The following is a 19640-nucleotide window of genomic DNA, read 5'->3' as shown; positions in this document are numbered from 1 at the left end:
AGATTATCCGCGAGGGACGGGCTCTGATTTCTTAAATGCTCAGGTTCTTCCAGGCCTGCATGCCTGCGGCGGCGGACCGGCCAAATTTTAGCATTTTGACCTGCGCTGACCACGAATCTAGCGACTTCAACATTAGAGGCTAAGCCTCAAGCCTACAGTACCCATATTTCCCGGGCAGTGAACCCTCAACAAGAAGGAAACCTTTTCTCTAGTTGTGCTTACGAATATCTTTGACTCTATGAAGCTGCAGCACCTCTCAGAATCGCGGTCGATAGCTCGACGTTCGGTGAGAAGTTTGATTGTCGCTAAATCTCCTTCGGGCAACGTAGCACCTTCATTTGATAGGGGGATCTCACCGAGGCCTGGTACCCCAACCAAGTCCAATCATCCTCCCAGACCGTGCTTAGGGCGAACTATCCGCTTAATAAGCCGTTCTTAAGGGAGTAAGTCGATCCCGGTGCTGAGCAGAGATGGCCAATATCTCGGTGCAAATAGCCTTCGGATCGATATGCAAAAGAAGTTCCTCAACTCTTCACCAGCGGCGGTAAAAGGCACCTTACATGCATGTTGAGTATCTGAAGCAATCAGGAAAAGCACCACGCCGTACGTTCGTTATGCGACCATGGCAAAGATCACTTTTCATTTCCTCCCTGTGAGGACCACGACCCTCAAGCGGACGAAGCGCGACGCCGAACTCACTGATGCCGAAGCCAAGTCCCATGCTCGGCGCTCCTCGCACATCCTGGCCAGACATCCCAAGCACAGGGTGTGCGGGCATTCAAAGGCCGGGTCGCAGTCCGTTTTGCGGCTCAAAAGAAGTTCAAGTGTGAGCCTTTCCTAACAGTTTCAAAGCGCCTGGGGGGATTGTGCCAACTACTGACATACGGCTTGTTGCTCGCCGCGTATAGAAACCCGGAAACATGTCTGCCAATGGTATCCAGGGCCAAGTTTCGGGGAGAATGCTCGCCCATGTACCGCCCAGCATTGGGGACTCGGCCGGATGCGATCCTTTCGTCCGCTTTCCTTGCGTGACTGGTTCAGTTGAGCACAAGTTGTTCCATTTCCGTCAGCCTCAAGGCTCCTTCTCTTCCTCCTTTCGCCTGGTTGTCCAACTCAACTGACCGAGGGGCCTTCCACAGTCATGTCTTACGTGCCGGGCAGATTCTACGGCACGAGACCCTGGGCGGCATACGACGTGCTGCGAGACTCGGTGATGCCCGAGATACTGACAGGGAGTGCCTACATGTCTCTTGCCCTGTACGTGGCCGCTTCCATCGTCAACACGCTCAAGCCACAGCCCGAGTTCTCTGAAGAGTGGATGCTCGCGCGTCAGTCGACAAATTATCGACTGTTGAGACAGCTGCTGAGAAACCAGCAGGGCCACCCCTGGGACTGGGCTATAACATGCGTGGTCGTTGCGGGCTACGCCGATGCCATGGCCGGACAGGCCGAGAGGGGTCGTAAGCATACAAAAGCCGGTCTCGACATGCTCCAGGATTTTCGAAACCTTCAACGAATGAGGCTCTCGTCGGGATCCATCGCTTTCAAAGCCTTCCTGCAAACCGGTGTCCCCATGATGTTTACGACCAGTGCTTCACTCGAGACAGCAATGTGCAACGCATGCCAGAACGTGCGACGGATCCAATCTTGGACCCGCTTCAGGCGGAACTCCCCTTGCTTCAGCAGCCATTGCCAGTATCACTCCCTCGAAGTGGTTGCGAGTCACGATTCTGCGCAGGCTGCAGCCAGCTTCGACGGACAGTGCCGTTACTGGGCGACACGAGAGCTTGCTCTTGGATCGACAACGGCGATGGGCCGCCTACTGGCGCCCAAGTTGGTCAAAATGCCCGTTTCGGACGAGAGGCTGCTGATGGCAAGTATCTATGCTCTGAATGGCGTCCTCTGTAACCTGCAAGATGACGACAGCACGGCAGAGAGATTCCTAGGCGACATTGGGGAGATGATCTCCAACAGTCTGGAGGAAGGCGTGGACCTAAGCGTGCCCCCGCGATTTGCCATGCAGAACTGTATCCACATCATCATCGCGTGCGCCGAGAGACACGGCTTGTGGTCCTACCATGGTCCCACCCAGCCCCTGCCTGCGATGCGCACGTGGGAGGCGCTCGAGTTTGTGGAGATCATGATGCTGATCCGTCCTGAGAAGCAGCACGAGATAATGGACGCGATGCGCCGTTGGCTCTGCTGGGAGTCGGAATCCCACGAGACGACGGAAACTCTTCTCTTCGCCGACGAACGAGAGCTGGAAGAATTCAAGCGTGAGATCACCGCCAACTGGGAAGTTCAGCAGCAGCAGAAGAATCAGGAGAAGGAGAAGCATGAAAGCGCGGAGGCGAGAGGAACGGACCCAAAGCCCTGACTGTTGCATCATCGAAGAGCCATTACCACAGCGAGACAAGACGAAAGGACGTAGGGAAAAGGCTCGAGGGAGACATCCGGGGGTAGGGGGCCCCGTATGAGAGCGAGTGGTATGGTGCAAATGGACGGTATCAAACACGCAGAGCTCGGCATCGGTGCTCGGTCAAGAAAGAGAAGAGGCAATGTCCATTGATGTTGCCGCTTCATGGGTTTTCCCCATCCTTCAACAGAGACCTCATTTCAGTAAAGTCGGTTTTTAACACGCAACCATGCGCCATAACCTTAACACTCTTGGTAAGGATTATTTATTTTTTCCCCTTTCAATGTGAAAGGACTCTGACCGGTGGATCAGTCTGAATTTCTGGTTTCAAGCAGGGCTATTAGCCAAGGGGTAGGTTGTCTGATGGTTCTTGGTGTGGGTACTGGACGTATTTCAGACGCTCCCAAGTCAACCTTCAAACCGAGCCCTGCTTGCTTGTTTTTCTCTCCAAACACCTTCTCCTATATCGATATCCTCGAATGCGTGGCGCCGGTGAAAGAAGAGAGAGTGCGCACGTGATATCAGAATCGCTTCGCAGACGAACGCCAATCCCGCCATACCGTGCAACAACCAAATGTCAAATTTTCCCGTTGCCCCCTTGAGGGCAAGGTAGCCAGCTAGAAGCAAGTGCTGTCTGGAATGCTGTCGGCTTTGGTGGTTTGGTTAATTGGTCTGGAGTCAATCCCAACTCGACCTCCGGCCTTCCGGGAGACTATTTGGATTGTTTTCATTTTCCTTTTGGATCTTGCTGGTGGTGATGGTCAATGAAAATTATCAGCAACTGCGGCTTCTTAAGTCTCGTTAGTTCGAGTGCCTGACAGGCATTTCTGCCAGGATTTTCGGTCGGATTTCCTGCCGCATGGTCTTGGGGTGAGGTGGACCGGGTAGAAATGAAAATAGAGACCGGCCATTTGATTCCAAGAACTACGTCGGGCCAGGTTTCCTCCCATACACATTGTAACTGGGGCCGTGTTAGTCCTTGAGCCCCTCCATGCCGTCAAACCACCACGGGCTCGAAACTTACTAGAAGATGTAGCTGTGCATCTTTGGATTTTGTAGTTCGCGTTTGGTCTCGTCAATAAGGATTTGCAGTTCTTCAGGATTCCCTCCCAGCATGGTAGTGTACCCTCGGAGAAGGTAGGCGTCGAGTCCGTTTCTGAGACTGAAGTTTTCGTAGGCGCCGATGATCTTGAGCCGCGCGTCTTTCGGCCAGATGCCTTGGGGGACCTTGTAAATGGTCTCTGTGACGTCGACGAAGCCGGCACGCTCCATCTTTTCTCTCCACAGAGTCGGCGCGTTCAACGGCGTGCCCATCGCTTCGGCCATCTCAAAGAACAGTCGCTCGACTTCTTTCAGGTGTGAAGTCGCCGGCAGCGTGTCGTCGTCAGAAGTCGGGGTCGGGTAAGTGCCCCCGACTTCCATATAAGCCCCAGGCCGGAGGTGATCAAATGCCTGTTTGAACAGACGGTCCCAGTCGCGCACGGCCATGATGAGCTCGCGAGCATGTATAAAGTCGAAGTCGGTGGTGGAGTAGAACCACTCGTCTTCGATATCTTGGATCTCGAATCCACAATTCGGCGGCACCCATTCAGGTTGCACGGGCGCGATGTCGACGCCAGTTACCACTGCCGTCTCGTAGTGATCGGCGGCTTCTATTGCCCAAATGCCCGACCCTGTGCCCAGGTCTAATATCCTCGTCGGCGGGTCTTGGATTGGGGCACGGTGTAATGCTCCACCAATGATGTGTTTGAACTTGACGTGCTGGACGTTGTTGCGTTCCTGCTCTCTTTCGTCGATCGGAAGGCCGTACATGTTTCTGCCATACGCGGGATATTGTCGGCCGTTCTCTTCAATACCGTCGCGGATGAGCGACGAGATGGAAGACACGTAGCTGCTGGAAGCCGTTGATGCCGAGGCGTACGTTTCATCTTCAAACGAGTCATATTCATCAACATGGATGAGGTTCTCGTTGTGTGCTGCCATTACAGCAATGCAGCTACAGTTAGCTGAAAGATCTTAGATTGGAATGCGGAGGAGAAAGTTGGACGAACAAAGCGACACGTGGCGAGGGTCCATAAAGGCCAGGAATACCAAGCCTATTGCGTATTAGTTACCCGCCCGCGCCCGCCTTATCTGCAAGCTGGCGTTGTTTTTCTTCGCCGCCATCACGAACCAGATGGGGAGCGAGGGGTTCCGTCCCACTCTTTTACCGTGCGACAACCTTCTCTGTTTCTCGAGATCAAGTTCCCGTCGCGGGGCACCTGGAGGACGCCATGGCACCATCATCATTGCCTTCACATATTGACATGGACGTCATCTCCAAGCTTTTGCAAGATGTCAATGAGCACGTACGGGCCTTTAGCTCAGGAGACCTCAAGACACGCGAAGCAGCGATTGGGTCTTGTCGGTCGCTTGCCTCAGCCCTGGAAACTCCCAGTGAGGCGGTTGTGAGAATGACATGGGTCGAGGTCAGTGTGCAGTGCTATTGTTGACCAGGCCATTTCCCTCTGACCTAGAACGGCCACAACAGCCCAGTCATCTTGCGGCGCTGCGCATGGCTGTTGATCTGCGGCTCTTCGACCACCTTGCGGCCGGACAGGGCTGTCCAAAAAGTAGCGATCAGATTGCGGCGGCGTGCTCAGCAGAGCCGTGGTTGGTTGGTTCGGCCAGCCCGTTTGACAAACCATTCCATGCTTCGTCGCCTTGATGCTGATATAAGTGCTTCTCCCAGGACGGACGATGAAACATCTCGCTGCGATGAACAGTCTTCGTCAAGTGGACGCAGATAGCTATGTGCCCAATCCATTTGCACAAGCTATGACGCAGTCGATCTTCAGAGAGAGCGTTGTTTTAATGTGCGTCACTTGACATGGACGTGAAAGACGAACTGCCTCAACATGAAACTGACGCATATGTGGCCTCTGTGGACAAGCAGGCACGATATCTGCATTCCAATCAACATGAAGACGGCGGAATTCTTTGCAGAGAATGGCTATACAAGCCCCATAGACCCCCTCAACACACCGGCGCAACATACATTCAATGCGAAAGGCAAGACACATATCTTGGACATATTCGCGCAGCGTAGGCAGACTCAGGGACTTGCCAGTATGATGGCTACATGGATGCTCGATCGACCGCATTGGTCCGATGACGACTTGGGATTCTATCCTGTGAAGCAGCGACTGATACAAGGTGCGACTGGTGAAGATGATTCGGTCTTCCTCGTGGATGTCGGAGGCAGCACAGGGCATGATCTGGAAAAGTTTCTCGTTCGACACCCATTTGACAGCTTTCCAGGCCACCTGGTCCTGCAAGACCGAGTTGAGGTCATCGAATCGATCCCTGAAAATGGCTTGAAGTCTGGCATTCGCGCGACTGCCCATGACTTTTTCACCCCGCAACCGGTACAAGGTAAGTGCAACAACAATTTTTTTTTTCTGGGCTTGGAATCGAGTCCTTCAAGCTTGTAGCGTCTTGTCTGATATGCGCGTTCAACGATCTGCAGGGGCGAGGACATATTTTTTGCACAGTATAATCCATGACTACCCGGACGACAGGGCGCAGTTGATCCTGAAGCATATCGCCAGAGCAATGAAGAAGGGGTACTCTAAACTTATCTTGTGGGATTTCGTGCTTCCAGAGAAGGCCGTTGCCCCAACCTTGTCAGCTCTTGATTGGGAAATGATGTCCTTTTATGCGGCTAGTGAGAGGTCAGAGGGTCAGTGGAAGACATTGCTCGAAGATCCCGAGATCGGGTTGAAAGTCAATGGAATCTGGAACTACAGTCAGTTCGACCAAAGTGTGATAGAAGCAGAACTAGCTTGAGTGGCGTCGAGGATGGCCACGTTGTGTCCCTTTGATATCTTGGCCAGTTTCCAATTCGACGTTGTTATGATAGAAGGAAAGCTGACGTCGAAGGTAACTGGAAAAGGGGTGAGTCGTAGAGCCGACGCGGATGAAGATGTTTAAAGCGGTTAGGGACTAAAGTATTCCTTGTACAGGATACAGGGTAGGGAATAATATGGAGCACGAAGCACTTTGCTATGCCAAGGCTGCGCCCACCACGCGGCGAGCGCCGGGTACCTGGCGGTGTTTGCGTGCTTTGCCTGCGCAACCTGTGCAAGCTGCGACCTGCGCCACCTGCGCCGCATGTTGTAAGAGGCAGCTTGTTGTCTTCTCCAACTACGGCTTCTCCTGGTCCAGAAAGTGTCTCTTGCCCATGCGATTCTAGATCTATCCCTGCCTGACCAACGACTCTGTCCTCTCTTTCATGGTCTCTTCCATAGCCCATTATTTCGTCTTCCTTGCCGTCCTCCGCCTACAATGTCCAACCCCAAAGTCGCTACTGATTTCGATGCAATAATTCAGGCTGGTATTTAACTCCGTATCATTCTTCGGTGCGCCCACGTGTCCACTAACTGAGTTTTCAGATCGACAGCGCAAGAAGAACGAGGCACTAGCAAACGAGATCTTTGGCAGGAATAAAGCGAACAAGAGCACCCCGAGAAGCACTAGCAAAGGCTCTTCAAGGACACCCGATCTTGCGAGTCGCATAACAAAGGTATAATCAAACAAAAAGTCCTGTCAAAGCGGGAAGTACTGGGAATCGTGTGGGACTTCTGGCTGATGGAAATGGCTGGTATAGCGATCTTCATCTGTTGCCAGCACAGGCTCTTCCCGTAACAATCTATTCTCTACGTTGTCAAGACCATCGTCAGCAACCCCTCAAAATGCACGCTCATCTCGCCTCGCCTCCGCTCTCGAGTCTTCGCAGGCCAACATTATATCCTCTCAACAAAAACCAAGAGGCCCTGGTCTCAGCATTAAAGGCAAGGCAGGGCCATTCGTGGTGGAAGCCAGCAATTTCGCCCCAGGTACAACCGCTGCCGATATCGAATCCGCTTTACAAGGTGAAACAGTGGACGAAAATGGCGTCAGTGGGATGCTCTCATGTCGACTCGTGAAGACGAGCCCAGTCGTTGTAGCGGAACTGGTGTTTACCGAAAAGCAAATGGCGGAGCAGATTATATCCACTTATCACAATCAAAAAGCCGACGGGCGTATCTTGCGACTTTCCCTCAAGCGAACCGGTCCCGGTTCTATCTCGACTTCGCAATCCAACCAACCGGACACCAGCTCCGCGCCTGAAGCGGTGGAGCCGGAACCACAACCTCAGCCCAGCAACGAGAGCACCATGGAGGATGTAGAGATGGAAACGGAGGGAGTGGCTTCTCATGACAATCGACGCAGTCGGGAACCCAGGAACGCCGAAGCGGATGTTCAAGACGGACGCTATGGCTTTGAGGAACCGCAGACTTCAGATACACATGCACGTCACGCCGACCGGAGGGGGGAAGATGATCGACGAGACAGAGACCGAAACTATGACCGTGACCACGACCACGACCAAGAGCGAGAGCGCGAGAGAGAACGTGACCGGGACCGGGACCGTGAGCGCGACCGAGACCGCGACCGAGATCGCTATGACCGCCGCGACAGTCGACCTGCGGGACCCAGCTCCTATCGTCGCGGCGACAGACCCGATACCTACAACTCACGGCCCTCGCATTACGGCAATGGGGTCGGCGGGACTCCGGGGCCTGGAAGAGGGATGTTTGGCGGCGGTGTACAGGGACCTTTCCCTCGAGGAGGGGGGCGGATGTACAGCGACGACATGATGCGCGGCGGTCGAAGAGGAGGAGGACCTGGCGGGTTTGGGCCCGGAGGCTATCCAAGGAGAGGAGGGTACTAGTGATTCCTTTCTGACCTTGACTGAGCCTGGGCCCTGAGAGCGAGCGACTGCAAGACAGAGAGCGCGCTGTGGACGGGCCTCATCAGCTTTTGTGTGATTTTGCACCTAGCAAACTCGCCAGTTTCTCCTGCTCTTTTTTTTCTTCGGCTGCTTTTTGATTGATCAAGTGGGTCGTTCTACAGAGAAGGGAAAACAAAACACTTCGGGCAGGCAACGAGAAGACGAGAAAAGTTCGAAATCAAAAAAAAAAAAATCAAAAAAAAAAAAAAAATCAGAAATGCTTGAGAGCCTAGAAGTCCACTGTCCGATTTCGATTCCGGTTTCGATTCCCTTGTTCATGTTCGTGCTTGCATTCCCTCGACTGCTGCCATTACACGTTCACACCTTCATGTGCTCGGAACAAGTTGACTGTCATGAACTCGTCTTGCATACCTAGTATTGATCAATCACTCAAACATAAACGGAACTCATGCCAGGCATCGTCTCCCCGGAGCCGAAAGCTCATCTATCGTCCTCGTTAATCACCCACCCAGAAAAACGCCTTGCTAGTCCGTACGATACACCTAGTCCGATGCCTTGTTTGTTTCTTTAGACGTAGTCCGACTCTCAAGGAACTCCCGGCCCTTTACGGACTCCCCCATCTCGAACAGCATGAGTTCGCTCAATCGCTCTTCAACATGCTTTCCACCAAGTCCCCGAGAGGGCCCCAATAATCCTTACCCCCGCCCTTTTCGAGGCCGTGTTCGTCCACAAACAGTACGAAATGCTTGAAACTCGTATTCAGGTGCGGTTCCAGCCCGAGGTGCACGATCACTTGATAATGGTGACAATAAATATGTGCATACACGCGATAGAGGCGCTTGAAGAGTTGTCGGACGGTGGAGGGGAAATGTTTAGGGAAGGGAACGCCGATTCGGGAGGGGAAAGTGCTCTCGTTGTCGATGTTGGATTGCACCCAAGTCATGAGATGTTCAATGTATTCTGGGGCGGGCATCTTGGTGGGTTTCGGGAAGCCGGTTGCGGCATCTTGCCAAAGGTATTCGAACCTGGAAGCGGCATTAGAGGTCACTGAGGCGGGGGCTGAGGGAAGGAGATAATAGGTCCACAGGACTTAAGACAAAGGGGTTCGCATACTCATCGGTGGCTTTCATCTCAGGGCATGATTGTGGGGAGCAAAACTCGGTGATGGATCCGTAAAGAAGGTTGATCTGGTTGTAGAAATCGACCACTGTCGCATGTCATGGCCCCTGTCAGCGATTCCTCTTCGTGATATCTCTCCTATCTCTGCCGAGAGACGTGTATGGTTACCGTTGACCGCAAGCCACTCATTTAGATCTTCTCCCTCAGGCAACTTGACAGCCTTCCTCAAACTGCCACTTCCTAGCGTCGCTTCGGCGAATTGTCTCAGCTGGTAGCTCGAGGTCCCCTTGTTGGCGCGCTGAGGCTTAAACTGGCCTCGAGTGCGGGCATTACTAGATGGTGAAGAACAACGGTCAATATCGTTATCGCACTTCTGAGAAGGGGAGGAAAATAGGCCCAGGCGGAGCAGTTGGGCGGCGCGGGAAGGCGTGGTGGGTGAGGAAGCGCCAGTATTGGGAGCCTCCTTGTCGCCATTATTGTCACACAGGGTGTAGGAATTGATCGTGACACATGAAGAGGATTGTTTCAATGTCAAGTGAGGGGAGAGAGGCTGCGGAGAGGGAGAGGAATTGAGAAACTCGTACATGGTTGTTAGGAACGACGCCATGTGTTGGACAGTGATCTCGTCTTCGACTGATGGAGAGTTTGCAGGTCAAATCTTTGTCGCGGTAATGGATTTCTACCGGTACATTCCACGAAGTCAGTGGTCAGAGTGTCCTAAGGTTGTGAAGTTATGTCGGGTGCATACTAACCGCCGTCAATCAAGCACGCAGTCAATCAAGTACCTGCCTTTTGTCCTTTGATGGCGCGGCAAGAAAGAGAGTCGACAGCGCCGGCGTCAGGGCGGAAATGGAGCCAAAGAAAAAAGACTGTGTGACAGAGCTTCTTGCAGAGCGTGGACTCGCTCTGAAAGATCTCGCCTGCAGTGTTCATCATCAGTAGTTCGGATATCCTTCCTACGAGAAACGATGTACCATAACTGAATCCCTTGGCAGCAAGGTAGCCACGGCAACAGGGAAAACTTCGGCATGTCTGCTTCGCCGTCAATCAACAGGGCACCGGCACCAGTCAAGCACCAGTGTACACTGTAGCATAGACCACGCAATTAGTACGGATTACGGAGTCCTCGGTACATGGTGACTCTCGATTGGAAAGTGCACCCCTTGGAGCGTCTAAGTTAAGCGATGGAAGCCAATGTCTTCGTATCTAAATCCGCCCATGATCTCAATCTCACAAAGCCCAAGGCCGTTGGGCATGAAGCAGTTCATGGCTGCGCCATTTGCAAACCAAGTCCATCCATCCACACTTCCGCAGATGACATGCACCTCGATGAAGAAAGACATACGGCATAAAAATGTCACCCGGTACCCCAAGTTCGCTAAAAGAACAAACCTAAACCCGCTACCAGTGTGGCTCACAACTTTGGCGAAGTCATAATATCTTGCACAAGGTCTCGGACTTCATTCTCGAGCTCTTGAGTCTCCTTGTGCGGATCGTACATTTTGTCCTTGATCCATGCTTCCAGTTGGTCATCGCTCATATCACGCAAGTGGTGCAGGCGGTCCACATTGTCTTTTTGCGCCGCGCGGATGACATACAACGCGACGCGAGCACTGACATCTCGAATACGTGCAATCGAAGGGTACAACAAGGCCTTCTCTTTCTCCTCCTCTGTTATCATGGTCGGCAGGGCCTCGCCAGACGCGTAGATCATGTTGGAAGTTACCTGGACGGCCTTGGACAGAATGGTGCCTAGGCCAATACCAGGGAACACATACATGTTGTTTCCTTGGCCTCCGTGATACACCTTGCCCTTGTGTATGACCGGATGGAAAGGAGAGCCGGAAGCAAACAGAGCTCGGCCGTCGGTATGGATGATTGCCTCCTCAAAGGTGCATTCTGATTTGGAAGAGGGGTTTGATAGCGGGAAGATGATTGGCCTCTCATTCCACTTGGCCATCTTTTGCAGGATCTCGGGGGTGAAGGCACCGCCGATCGTGCTCAGACCCATAATGATGGTGGGCTTGACATATTCGATAACGTCATCCAACGTCTTGAACTGTTGACCATTGTTGTCCGTTCGCGAGAAGTAGATCTTGTGTTCGGCGAGCCTATCACCCCGATCCTGAGTTACAAGGCCCTTACTGTCCACAAGCCAGAAACAAGATTTGGCCTCTTGCTCTGTCAGCCCTTCGTGCATAAAGTAGTCCACGATCTGCTTGGCGACGCCAACACCAGCTGATCCTGACCCGAGGAAGACTGCGCGATGGTCCTTGGGAGAGACGCCAGATTGCTTGATAGCGCCAATGATTCCTCCCATTATGACAGCGCCGGTACCCTGGATGTCATCGTTGAACATGGCATAATCTTGGCGGTAGCGCTCAAGGGAGGGAAATGGGTTCTTCCAGTCTTCAAATTGGATGACAATATCGGGCCAGCGCTCTTTCAAGGCCGCCATCAACTCATCGAGGAACTCTTGCTCTTCCTCTGGCGTCACCTTGTCTCTTCGGCTGCCCATGTATAGCGGATCTTCTTTCAAAGCCTTGTTGCTGGTGCCCAGATCAACGGTCAATGGCAGGGTGCCTTCCGGTCTGATACCTGCGCAGCCAGTGTACAATGCAAGCTTTCCAATGGGAATGCCCATGCCACCCACTCCCAAGTCACCCAGACCGAGGATGCGGGAGCCGTCGGTAATGACGGTGATCTCAACATTGGATTGAGGCCAGTTTTGGATGATAGTCGAAAGGTGGCCTCGATCCTCGAAGCTGAGATACATGCCCTCTGCTTGCTGGTAGATCTGTGACCACTTCTGACAGGCTTCTCCAACGGTGGGAGTGTAAACCAATGGAGTCAACTCCGTGAAGTGGTCGGTCAGCAAGCGGTAGAAAAGGTGGACATTGTTGTGTCTGATGGTGCTCAGATACAGAAACCTCTCGAGATCTGTGGGTTTCAAAGCCAATTGTGCCAAACATCTCTTCTTTTGGATCTCGTAACTCTCTGCGCGAGGAGGGGTGAGACCATACGTCTGCAGGTACTTGCGGACGGGGACAGAAAGAGAGGTGTCGAAGTGAGCTGCTCGATTGGGAACATGAGCAGTTGCGTGAGTATACTTGGGTCGATGGGTAATGGGAGTCTGAGGATTGGTGACTGAGGTGAGATTACCCACCGATTGGGCAACAGGTGCATCCAGAGACGCGGTGGTAGACATGGTTGCAGAGTGGACGAGGTTGAAGAGGTTTGGCCTCGACTTGGGATATCTTGAGATGTTGGAGAGCATCCGGAGAGCGCGAGGGAAAGGTAACGGGTTTATCAATGGTCCTGACTCCTCAACACAGAGGCTCGACTCCGAAGTGACACTCGGGCCGGCACCAACACACTGGGCTGAACGTACGGAGTATGTACGGAGTAGCTCAGAAAACGGGTATCAGGTGGGTTCGGCAGGAGTGTGAGTAAGTGGACTTGTCTCCCACGAGGTCAAACATATAGGAACGTGTCAACGCATGGGATAAACCGGGTGGAAAATGGTTTAACAAAGCAAACGCGGCCACCAGGGTAAAATAGTCACACCAGACTAGTCACGGATGGCGTATCATCAACGTTTTGACGAGCATCAATGAGAGTGAAGGTGGAGAAATGGGAGAAAAAGGAAAAGGGAAGGAACGGACATGAGGCGGCAATCAGCCGTGCGACTTGGGTGCGGTGAGAGAGGATTTTCAGCCTGTGAGGCGCTCATTTTGGTGAGCCAGAAGTTGTTGAATTGAAAAACTCAACTTTTTTTGTTTTTTTTGGAGGAAGCATCGGAGGACGGATGATTCATAAACAGCCGGACAGCCAATCCAGGAGCGCAGTTTTCGGAGTGAGAAAAAGTTGGGTGGTCAAAGCCGGCGACTTCGACTCCAAAGGCGCGGAGTCCTGCTGAAAGGGGCAAAGAGCTCTAAAATTTATTTAGGGGGGTTAGGTTCCAATTGGGGGCACCAGGGGGCTGCATTAGGCGCCCAGGGAGTAGCCGGCGCCCCTCCTTGGGCCCTTATCAGCCTCTAGGGCTTCCGGCTGGTGGCTGCCATCCCCAATAATTCCAGGGGCGAGTTAGTTACCTGGATAAACCTCCCTTGACTTCTCCAATTGGACCCCTGCGGACCTCAGCTTGATCTCGGCCTCCAGAGAGGCTGCTCCGGCCACCGACTGGGGAACGGTTGAGGACAAATGCGATACAATAGTGTCAGCGGACTATCAATCCACGGAGCCGAGATTCCTCGTACCATGTCTCAACTGTTTCATCCCGAGTCAGTTCAATGGCATCTCTGTTTTCTGGGAGGTCCAGCTCCCCGTTGCCAGCGCGGTGTCGGATATGCTGTAGAACTTTTCCGTCCGCTGCAGCTAGGAATAGTTCGTCCCAGTGCACTCTGTCGGCAGATCTCCGTCCAATGGTAACCCTGCATCGCGACTGTCGGACCATCTTTGATAAGTCGTCTACGACCTATTTCCAGATAAAGGGCCACAAGGCTGTTGCGCGTGGTCTCGACTCTCAAGTCATCATCATCGGTGAGCATGGCGGTCTGCGAAGCCTCCGGGTTCTCATCGTCGATTGATCGTGTGACTCATTAGCGTGCTGCTTACCTTCCCCAGACTCAGAAGTGCAATGTAGATCAAATCATAGATATTCGTGGGCTGTGCCGCTTATGCACGGGCTGCAGGAAAATGCGGAGAGGAATACGAAGACTCGGAAAGTCCTGTACAGCTGTCCCCGAAAACGCCCTTCTCTTTGCAAATATATTGCATCTTAGTCACAATCAGCCCGAGATGCAGAGCACCCTTGTCACCAAGCCCCGAATGGCCATGAACTGCTGCCTCGACCGTCGGGCCCTTTTCTTCCGCACCGAGTAGATGGACGAGGGGCCTCGGGGGGAAGGAGAGCTGCAGACGGTGGCTGTGGGTTGTTTACGACAAGAGAGTTGCAAATACGAGTAAAGCGCATGAGCGTGTGCTGAAAGGAATTCATACCCCATGACGACATGAAGGTCTGGATGCTGAATCCTTATATTCAACCGTCTTGCTCTCTACTTGGATGTATTTGTACGGTAGGGCTGAGGGACCTTGATATGCCAGCAGCCGCCATTGGTGGGAAAGCGGACAGCTCTTCCGGGAGCTTGGCAAGCAAGCGATGACGATCGAGCTGCAGGCTGCGACTCCGCAGTCTGCAATTGAAACCTCACTTCATCATTATTGCGTCCTTCTCGATGGGCAGATGGCTGCCTCTCAACTTCTCTCCCCCTTCAATACCGCTGCCTGTGTGCTACACTGATTGACCGAGCCTTCAGCCCCAATTGCCTTCTCGGATGCCCTTCCTCGAAACCCAGCTATCATGTCGTTTCTTGCTCGATGCTGTGGCTTCGGCCGCAAACGAGGGGAAGACACTGATCCGTTACTCCCTCGCTATGAAGATGACACAACTCGTCAGAGAGCTCTCCACCAGAAGCTGCATACCTATCAGATGTTGCGGGCCCTTTCCAAAGGTTACATGCCCTCGACCGAGCAAACCATTGTCAACCTACGCACCCTCCTAGCCGCAGACGTCCTCAATCCAAATAACAAGGAATTAAGCGAGTCAGGCCGAGCGCTCATCCGGAATTGTCGAACTTGGATCAAGCTGTTTATTGAGATCTTGAAGAACAAGAATAATCACGACCAGATTCAGGACTTCATCTGGTACACCACAAAGTCTCGAATCGCTCTTGATGTTGATGACATCTCTCATTCAGCTTCCAAAGTCAAAGCCAGGGCTGATGCCCGCGCTGCCTATGAAAGCTTCCGCACAGTCGGAAGTTTGCTTTTGACTAACGCCGATTTTAGACTGTTTGTCAATGATGTGGCCACAATAGGAAGGGAAGTCCTGGCGGATACTGCTTTTTCCTTGTCTTCGGCAGCCGAGAACACTGGGAGAAAACTAGAACTCTCAGAGCAGGAACAGCAGGCCGTGGCAAAACCTGGAGCCGATGAGGATAGCATGCCGTCCAAGCAAGAGTTGGAAGAGGAGGCCACAGAGACAACAAAGGTAATTGGCGCAGAAGTAGCAAAAGTTGGAAAGGATGCTCTCAAGAGTGTCAAAGAGAATTTCAGCGGCTCGCAAAAAGACACCCTACTCTATCGCCTGAAGCAAGCAATTCTCAAGCTGAGAAGCCGGACCGACTACCATGATTCGGTGTCGACCATCTCAAAATTGATTCAACGCTATGCTGTGGCATATTCCCGTGTTGCAGATTCCGCCATCGCCGCCGCCCAGGAAGACATTTATACAAATCCACCTTTGGACCGTGCCGTGCGCAACTTCTGGAGCTTCCTAAGCAGCTTCGGCGATCCCCACGCATGGGAGCAGCTGGAGGAGGGCTTCGACAAGGTCATGAGCCACGCAAAATCAGACCCCCAATTCGAGAACTTCATGGTCGATGTTGGCAACGCAGTGCAGCGAATGCTCACAGACCCTGAATTCTTCGACAATGTGGACCAGAAACTCGAAGAGCTGAAAGAGAAGTCTGCTAAACTAGGCAATGAGTCTGAGTTCAGAACAGACTTTGATAAAATGCTGAGGCAAGCACAGGTCACCATAACCTCTGTGATGGAAGACAAAGACGTCAATGGACTCCTTCTGGCTACAAGGAGGATCTATAACATTTTGACGCCCCCAAACAAGGTTACTAACCCGGACCTCATCACCGACGCCATTCACATATTTCTCCCTCTACTGATCCGCAGTGTACAATACATCCCCATTCCTCGGGTGGAGGTCAGCGTTCCTGAAATGGACCTACTCCTCGAAAATCTTGTGCTTGAACCCGGCCGAAACGTCAACTCAACCTCCTTCCTTCCCTACCGCCTCCTTGTCTCGACCAAGAATGACCTTGAAATCCGCAAAACGCATTCGAGAAAGACAATCTCCACTACCAAGTCTCTTGTAACCATCTCCGTCAACGGCCTCAGCGTTGCAGCTCAAGACCTTGGCTTTTGGATTCGGGGGCATGCAGGCCTTGTCCACTTTGCCGATGAGGGCATTGCGAGCTTTTATCTTGATGAGCGCGGCATTGACGTCTCACTGGACCTCGAGATCGGCCGTGAGAAGCTCGAACAGATCCTCACCTTGCGCGGCGTGAGAGTACACATTCACAAGCTTGACTATGACCTCCGCCAATCAAAGTTGTCTTGGCTCGGTTGGCTATTCAAACCCTTGTTGAAACACTTGGTCAGACGTTCTCTAGAGAAGGCACTTGCCGAAAACATAGTCAAAGCCTTACGCGCCGCAAATCGCGAGCTTGTTTTTGCCCGGGAACGGCTACGTGCCACCCGGATTGCAGATCCCCAGGACGTTGTTACGTTCTTGAAGGCGGTCATGGCGAGATTGACACCGGAAGAGGATCCGGACTTGTACACCAGAGTTGGCGTAGACGCTCCGAAGCATGGTGTCTTCAGGGGTGTGTATACGCCCGGAAGTATTGTCAAGCTGTGGCACGAGGAGGCTCTGAGGGCGGAAGAGGCTGTACAGGATGGAGAAGAGAGGGGCGGTGGCTGGAGAAACGACATCTTCGATACGGCCGTTCAATGAGACGTGCCTGATCTCTTGACGCGAAGGATGCAGCTGATGAGTATCGGTGGCTCCCCTTTTTCCGTTTGTCATAATAATGTCCAATGGAAGGATCTCTTCATGTGAAACGATATGTAAGGTGGTTTCCAGGGTGGTAACATTGTTTGGCGACACCAATAATGTGCTGAACAACGTGCCTCTATCTGAGTATGTGGTGGTGGCTCCCGTCGTTCAAGCTCTAGACGACAATATTGGTACTACCAAATACACATGGTCCTTACACACAGAGGTAAACAGGTAGAGTCTTGCTCAGGGCGAGGCGAGACGGGCATGGTTGGGTAGATCAAGTACTAATGCTGTCAAATTCCCTAGCCAACGTTACAAAATGTCACAATACCCCAAGAAGTCGCTCTGGCCACACCTATAGGAGCGCAGGCAGGCCTTTGTTCGGTGTTTTGGAAAACTTGGGGAGGAATGAGAAATAGACCAGGCTCCACTCCCCTATACATAGTCGTTTGATGCGCTACTCGCAACCGCCCTGACCAGCAGCACCCGAGAAAGACGTCAAGTCCCAAACGCTGCCTGCTTTCAATCCCTCATTGCACATTAGCCACTCTAGATTCCTAGTACCGACAATACGTACACGAGATTGATCGATTTGCAGAGCTCCGCCCAAGTTTTTCTCAATACACTGACTAGGTACACGATACCTAGGCAATAAATTCCCATTTCATCTGTCACCCTGCGAACGCTGTCTCGGATATTCGTAGTGCTGGTAACAAGAAGTCTTTGTCAACAAGATGAGGTTATTTCGACGTGTGTCCGCCCACAAAACTTTTCATCGAGGCCCAGGTCTCTCTGCCCCCCGTCTCATCATATATCTCCTGAAAATCGTACATATGCCACTTTGCTCGTCATCTGTGAACAAGGACGTAATTGTTGTACATGTCTCGGCGGGTGGAGGATTGATAGGAAATCAGTAGTCGTCGACCCCATTCCCCTGACATTCCTTTTTTGTTTCTTTGATCAGTGAGCGACAGGTATGCAGTGCTGAATTTAGTCCCTGCCGGTTCATGAGTTCTCTTTCCGTTCGTACCGTGCCTAGACGGCGGCAGCCAACACGCACACCACGTCCAGGGTGGGTGGTATCGGTGGCTTCTAGTATGCATGCGGCCTCTCTTCCCAACGACGCACAGAATCTGCATCTCGCTCTTTGATGCTTTCACTTGCAGTTTTGGTATCTCCGATGCCAGGTTCAAGATTTGTATTGGCCAACTCTTCTTGACTGCTGGCAGCGTCGTTTAGCTTGGAACCAGTGTTGGTACGGGCCTTCTTCGTCTGATAGTTTTCGAGCACAATGCTTTGTGGCTGCCCCCGAGGTCTGGCGGAATTGCTGTTTGCGTACCGCGCATAGCCGCGCGATGGGTTGGATCCGTGGCGGGTTTGGTAGATTGTTCTTGCTTTGCGATAGAGACCGGGCCCGCAGCCAATCAAGACAGCTGGAACATAGTCAGGGCTGGAAATGGAGGAAGAAAAGCAAGGGGAATACTCTACCTATCGAGGACTCCACGATGCCCCATAGCGCTAGCCAGGTAGTACTGGGTTGACTGTTGTTGACGGTGCTTCCCAGCTCCTTGACTCGAATTGTTGCTACCGCAATACAAATAAACCCGAGGCAAAAGAGGGCACCAATGCTCGCCTTCTGGGTCCTTGGCATCTTCAAGCTCCAGATGAGGTCAAGGGGTAGGAGCATGACTGGGACCTCTGTCAGTAGCCGCTTGACATAACTGAAGATGTAGACTGACTCATGAGATCGGTGAGAATGTCAACCGCATAAGCGTACCAGAGGCTGATACTCGCAGCCTTGATATCTCGAGGGGTTGAACAAGCACCAGCTGTAAACCAAGCCTTCATGCTCGAGCAGGAAAGCATTGATGAGGTGATTGCGCCCGCCAGAACCTAGCCTGATCAGCCCAGTCAAAAAATCAAGACATAGATGGGGACAACAAACCACCAGGCAGAATATGATAACGGCCCACCACAATCTGAGCTTGTGCGGCAAGGAGTTCATCAACTTTTTGTAGACAGCCATCAAGGAGAACTTGACACACCACAGACAGAGCCATAAGCCCGAGGTGGTGACAAAAAATATCTTCTGGATGAAGAGTCCATCATCGGCAACCGTAGGATACAGCGGAATCTCCCCACTAGCAAGCTTGGTGAGTCTAAACATCACAGGCGCGGCCACAATGTACAGGATTGAAAGCGCCAGAAAGAAGATGTAGGCAGCCAAAAGCCAGCCATCGTCCCAACCGAACTTCCGTTGCTGCTCGACAGATACACCGATGCGGAGGCCGGCGACCATTGTTGTCAAAACAATCATTGTAATGCCAGTCGCCCTCACGGACGTCTCGGTCACATAATTGGCACCCATATCGAAATGGTGAGGTTGCGCAAAGTCGTCCTGAACAAAGGAAAACGAGGAGTCAGATGATGCTGTGACTGATGGGCTTTGGTCTTCTTGTACTCCGTATCCTGCCTTCCATACCCTTTTGAGTTTGGGTCCGGTATAGGTAGGATAAAGGGAGCGAGAGGTCCAAACAGACTAATAGAGGCTAGACAGGTCTAAGGCCAGAGGCGAATACATGGACTCTGCACGCTGCAAGACTCACTGCAAGGTGCGAAGTTTCCAAACGAAGCTTTTTATTGCCTGTTGGGCTTTGATCGAAGATCAAAGGGAGTTCAACGCATCAACC

The 19640-nt window shown here is 52.4% G+C and overlaps 8 protein-coding genes across 8 annotated transcripts; 4 read left to right on the top strand and 4 right to left on the bottom strand.

Moving 5' to 3' along the window:
* Positions 1-1141: 1141 nt before the first annotated feature.
* On the top strand, positions 1142-2377 carry Z519_07201 (uncharacterized protein; the record flags this gene model as incomplete). The annotated part of the gene is made up of 1 exon (XM_016764936.1): positions 1142-2377. One exon carries the CDS (start codon positions 1142-1144, stop codon positions 2375-2377), a length of 1236 nt encoding a protein of 411 aa, XP_016618886.1.
* Positions 2378-3340: 963 nt separating this feature from the next.
* Positions 3341-4399, bottom strand: Z519_07200 (uncharacterized protein; the record flags this gene model as incomplete). The annotated part of the gene is made up of 2 exons (XM_016764935.1): positions 3341-3377; positions 3441-4399. The coding sequence occupies 2 exons, from the start codon at positions 4397-4399 to the stop codon at positions 3341-3343; spliced, it is 996 nt and encodes a 331-aa protein (XP_016618885.1).
* Positions 4400-4689: 290 nt separating this feature from the next.
* Z519_07199 (uncharacterized protein) lies at positions 4690-6244 on the top strand (the record flags this gene model as incomplete). Its single annotated transcript, XM_016764934.1, has 5 exons — positions 4690-4884; positions 4947-5076; positions 5148-5271; positions 5352-5830; positions 5925-6244. 5 exons carry the CDS (start codon positions 4690-4692, stop codon positions 6242-6244), a joined length of 1248 nt encoding a protein of 415 aa, XP_016618884.1.
* A 498-nt stretch (positions 6245-6742) lies between these two features.
* Positions 6743-8171, top strand: Z519_07198 (uncharacterized protein; the record flags this gene model as incomplete). Its single annotated transcript, XM_016764933.1, has 3 exons — positions 6743-6791; positions 6850-6980; positions 7065-8171. The coding sequence occupies 3 exons, from the start codon at positions 6743-6745 to the stop codon at positions 8169-8171; spliced, it is 1287 nt and encodes a 428-aa protein (XP_016618883.1).
* A 661-nt stretch (positions 8172-8832) lies between these two features.
* Positions 8833-9897, bottom strand: Z519_07197 (uncharacterized protein; the record flags this gene model as incomplete). The annotated part of the gene is made up of 3 exons (XM_016764932.1): positions 8833-9217; positions 9306-9399; positions 9480-9897. The coding sequence occupies 3 exons, from the start codon at positions 9895-9897 to the stop codon at positions 8833-8835; spliced, it is 897 nt and encodes a 298-aa protein (XP_016618882.1).
* Positions 9898-10725: 828 nt separating this feature from the next.
* Z519_07196 (uncharacterized protein) lies at positions 10726-12588 on the bottom strand (the record flags this gene model as incomplete). Its single annotated transcript, XM_016764931.1, has 1 exon — positions 10726-12588. One exon carries the CDS (start codon positions 12586-12588, stop codon positions 10726-10728), a length of 1863 nt encoding a protein of 620 aa, XP_016618881.1.
* A 2085-nt stretch (positions 12589-14673) lies between these two features.
* On the top strand, positions 14674-16905 carry Z519_07195 (uncharacterized protein; the record flags this gene model as incomplete). The annotated part of the gene is made up of 1 exon (XM_016764930.1): positions 14674-16905. The coding sequence occupies one exon, from the start codon at positions 14674-14676 to the stop codon at positions 16903-16905; it is 2232 nt and encodes a 743-aa protein (XP_016618880.1).
* Positions 16906-18042: 1137 nt separating this feature from the next.
* Positions 18043-19318, bottom strand: Z519_07194 (uncharacterized protein; the record flags this gene model as incomplete). Its single annotated transcript, XM_016764929.1, has 4 exons — positions 18043-18383; positions 18439-18639; positions 18690-18843; positions 18896-19318. 4 exons carry the CDS (start codon positions 19316-19318, stop codon positions 18043-18045), a joined length of 1119 nt encoding a protein of 372 aa, XP_016618879.1.
* Between the last annotated feature and the right edge of the window lie 322 nt (positions 19319-19640).

Source organism: Cladophialophora bantiana (assembly GCF_000835475.1).
Source record: "Cladophialophora bantiana CBS 173.52 unplaced genomic scaffold supercont1.10, whole genome shotgun sequence".
NCBI classification, from domain to species: Eukaryota; Fungi; Ascomycota; class Eurotiomycetes; order Chaetothyriales; family Herpotrichiellaceae; genus Cladophialophora; species Cladophialophora bantiana.
The sequence above is the reverse complement of the archived record's forward strand: the minus strand, read 5'-3'. Positions and strand labels throughout refer to the sequence as shown.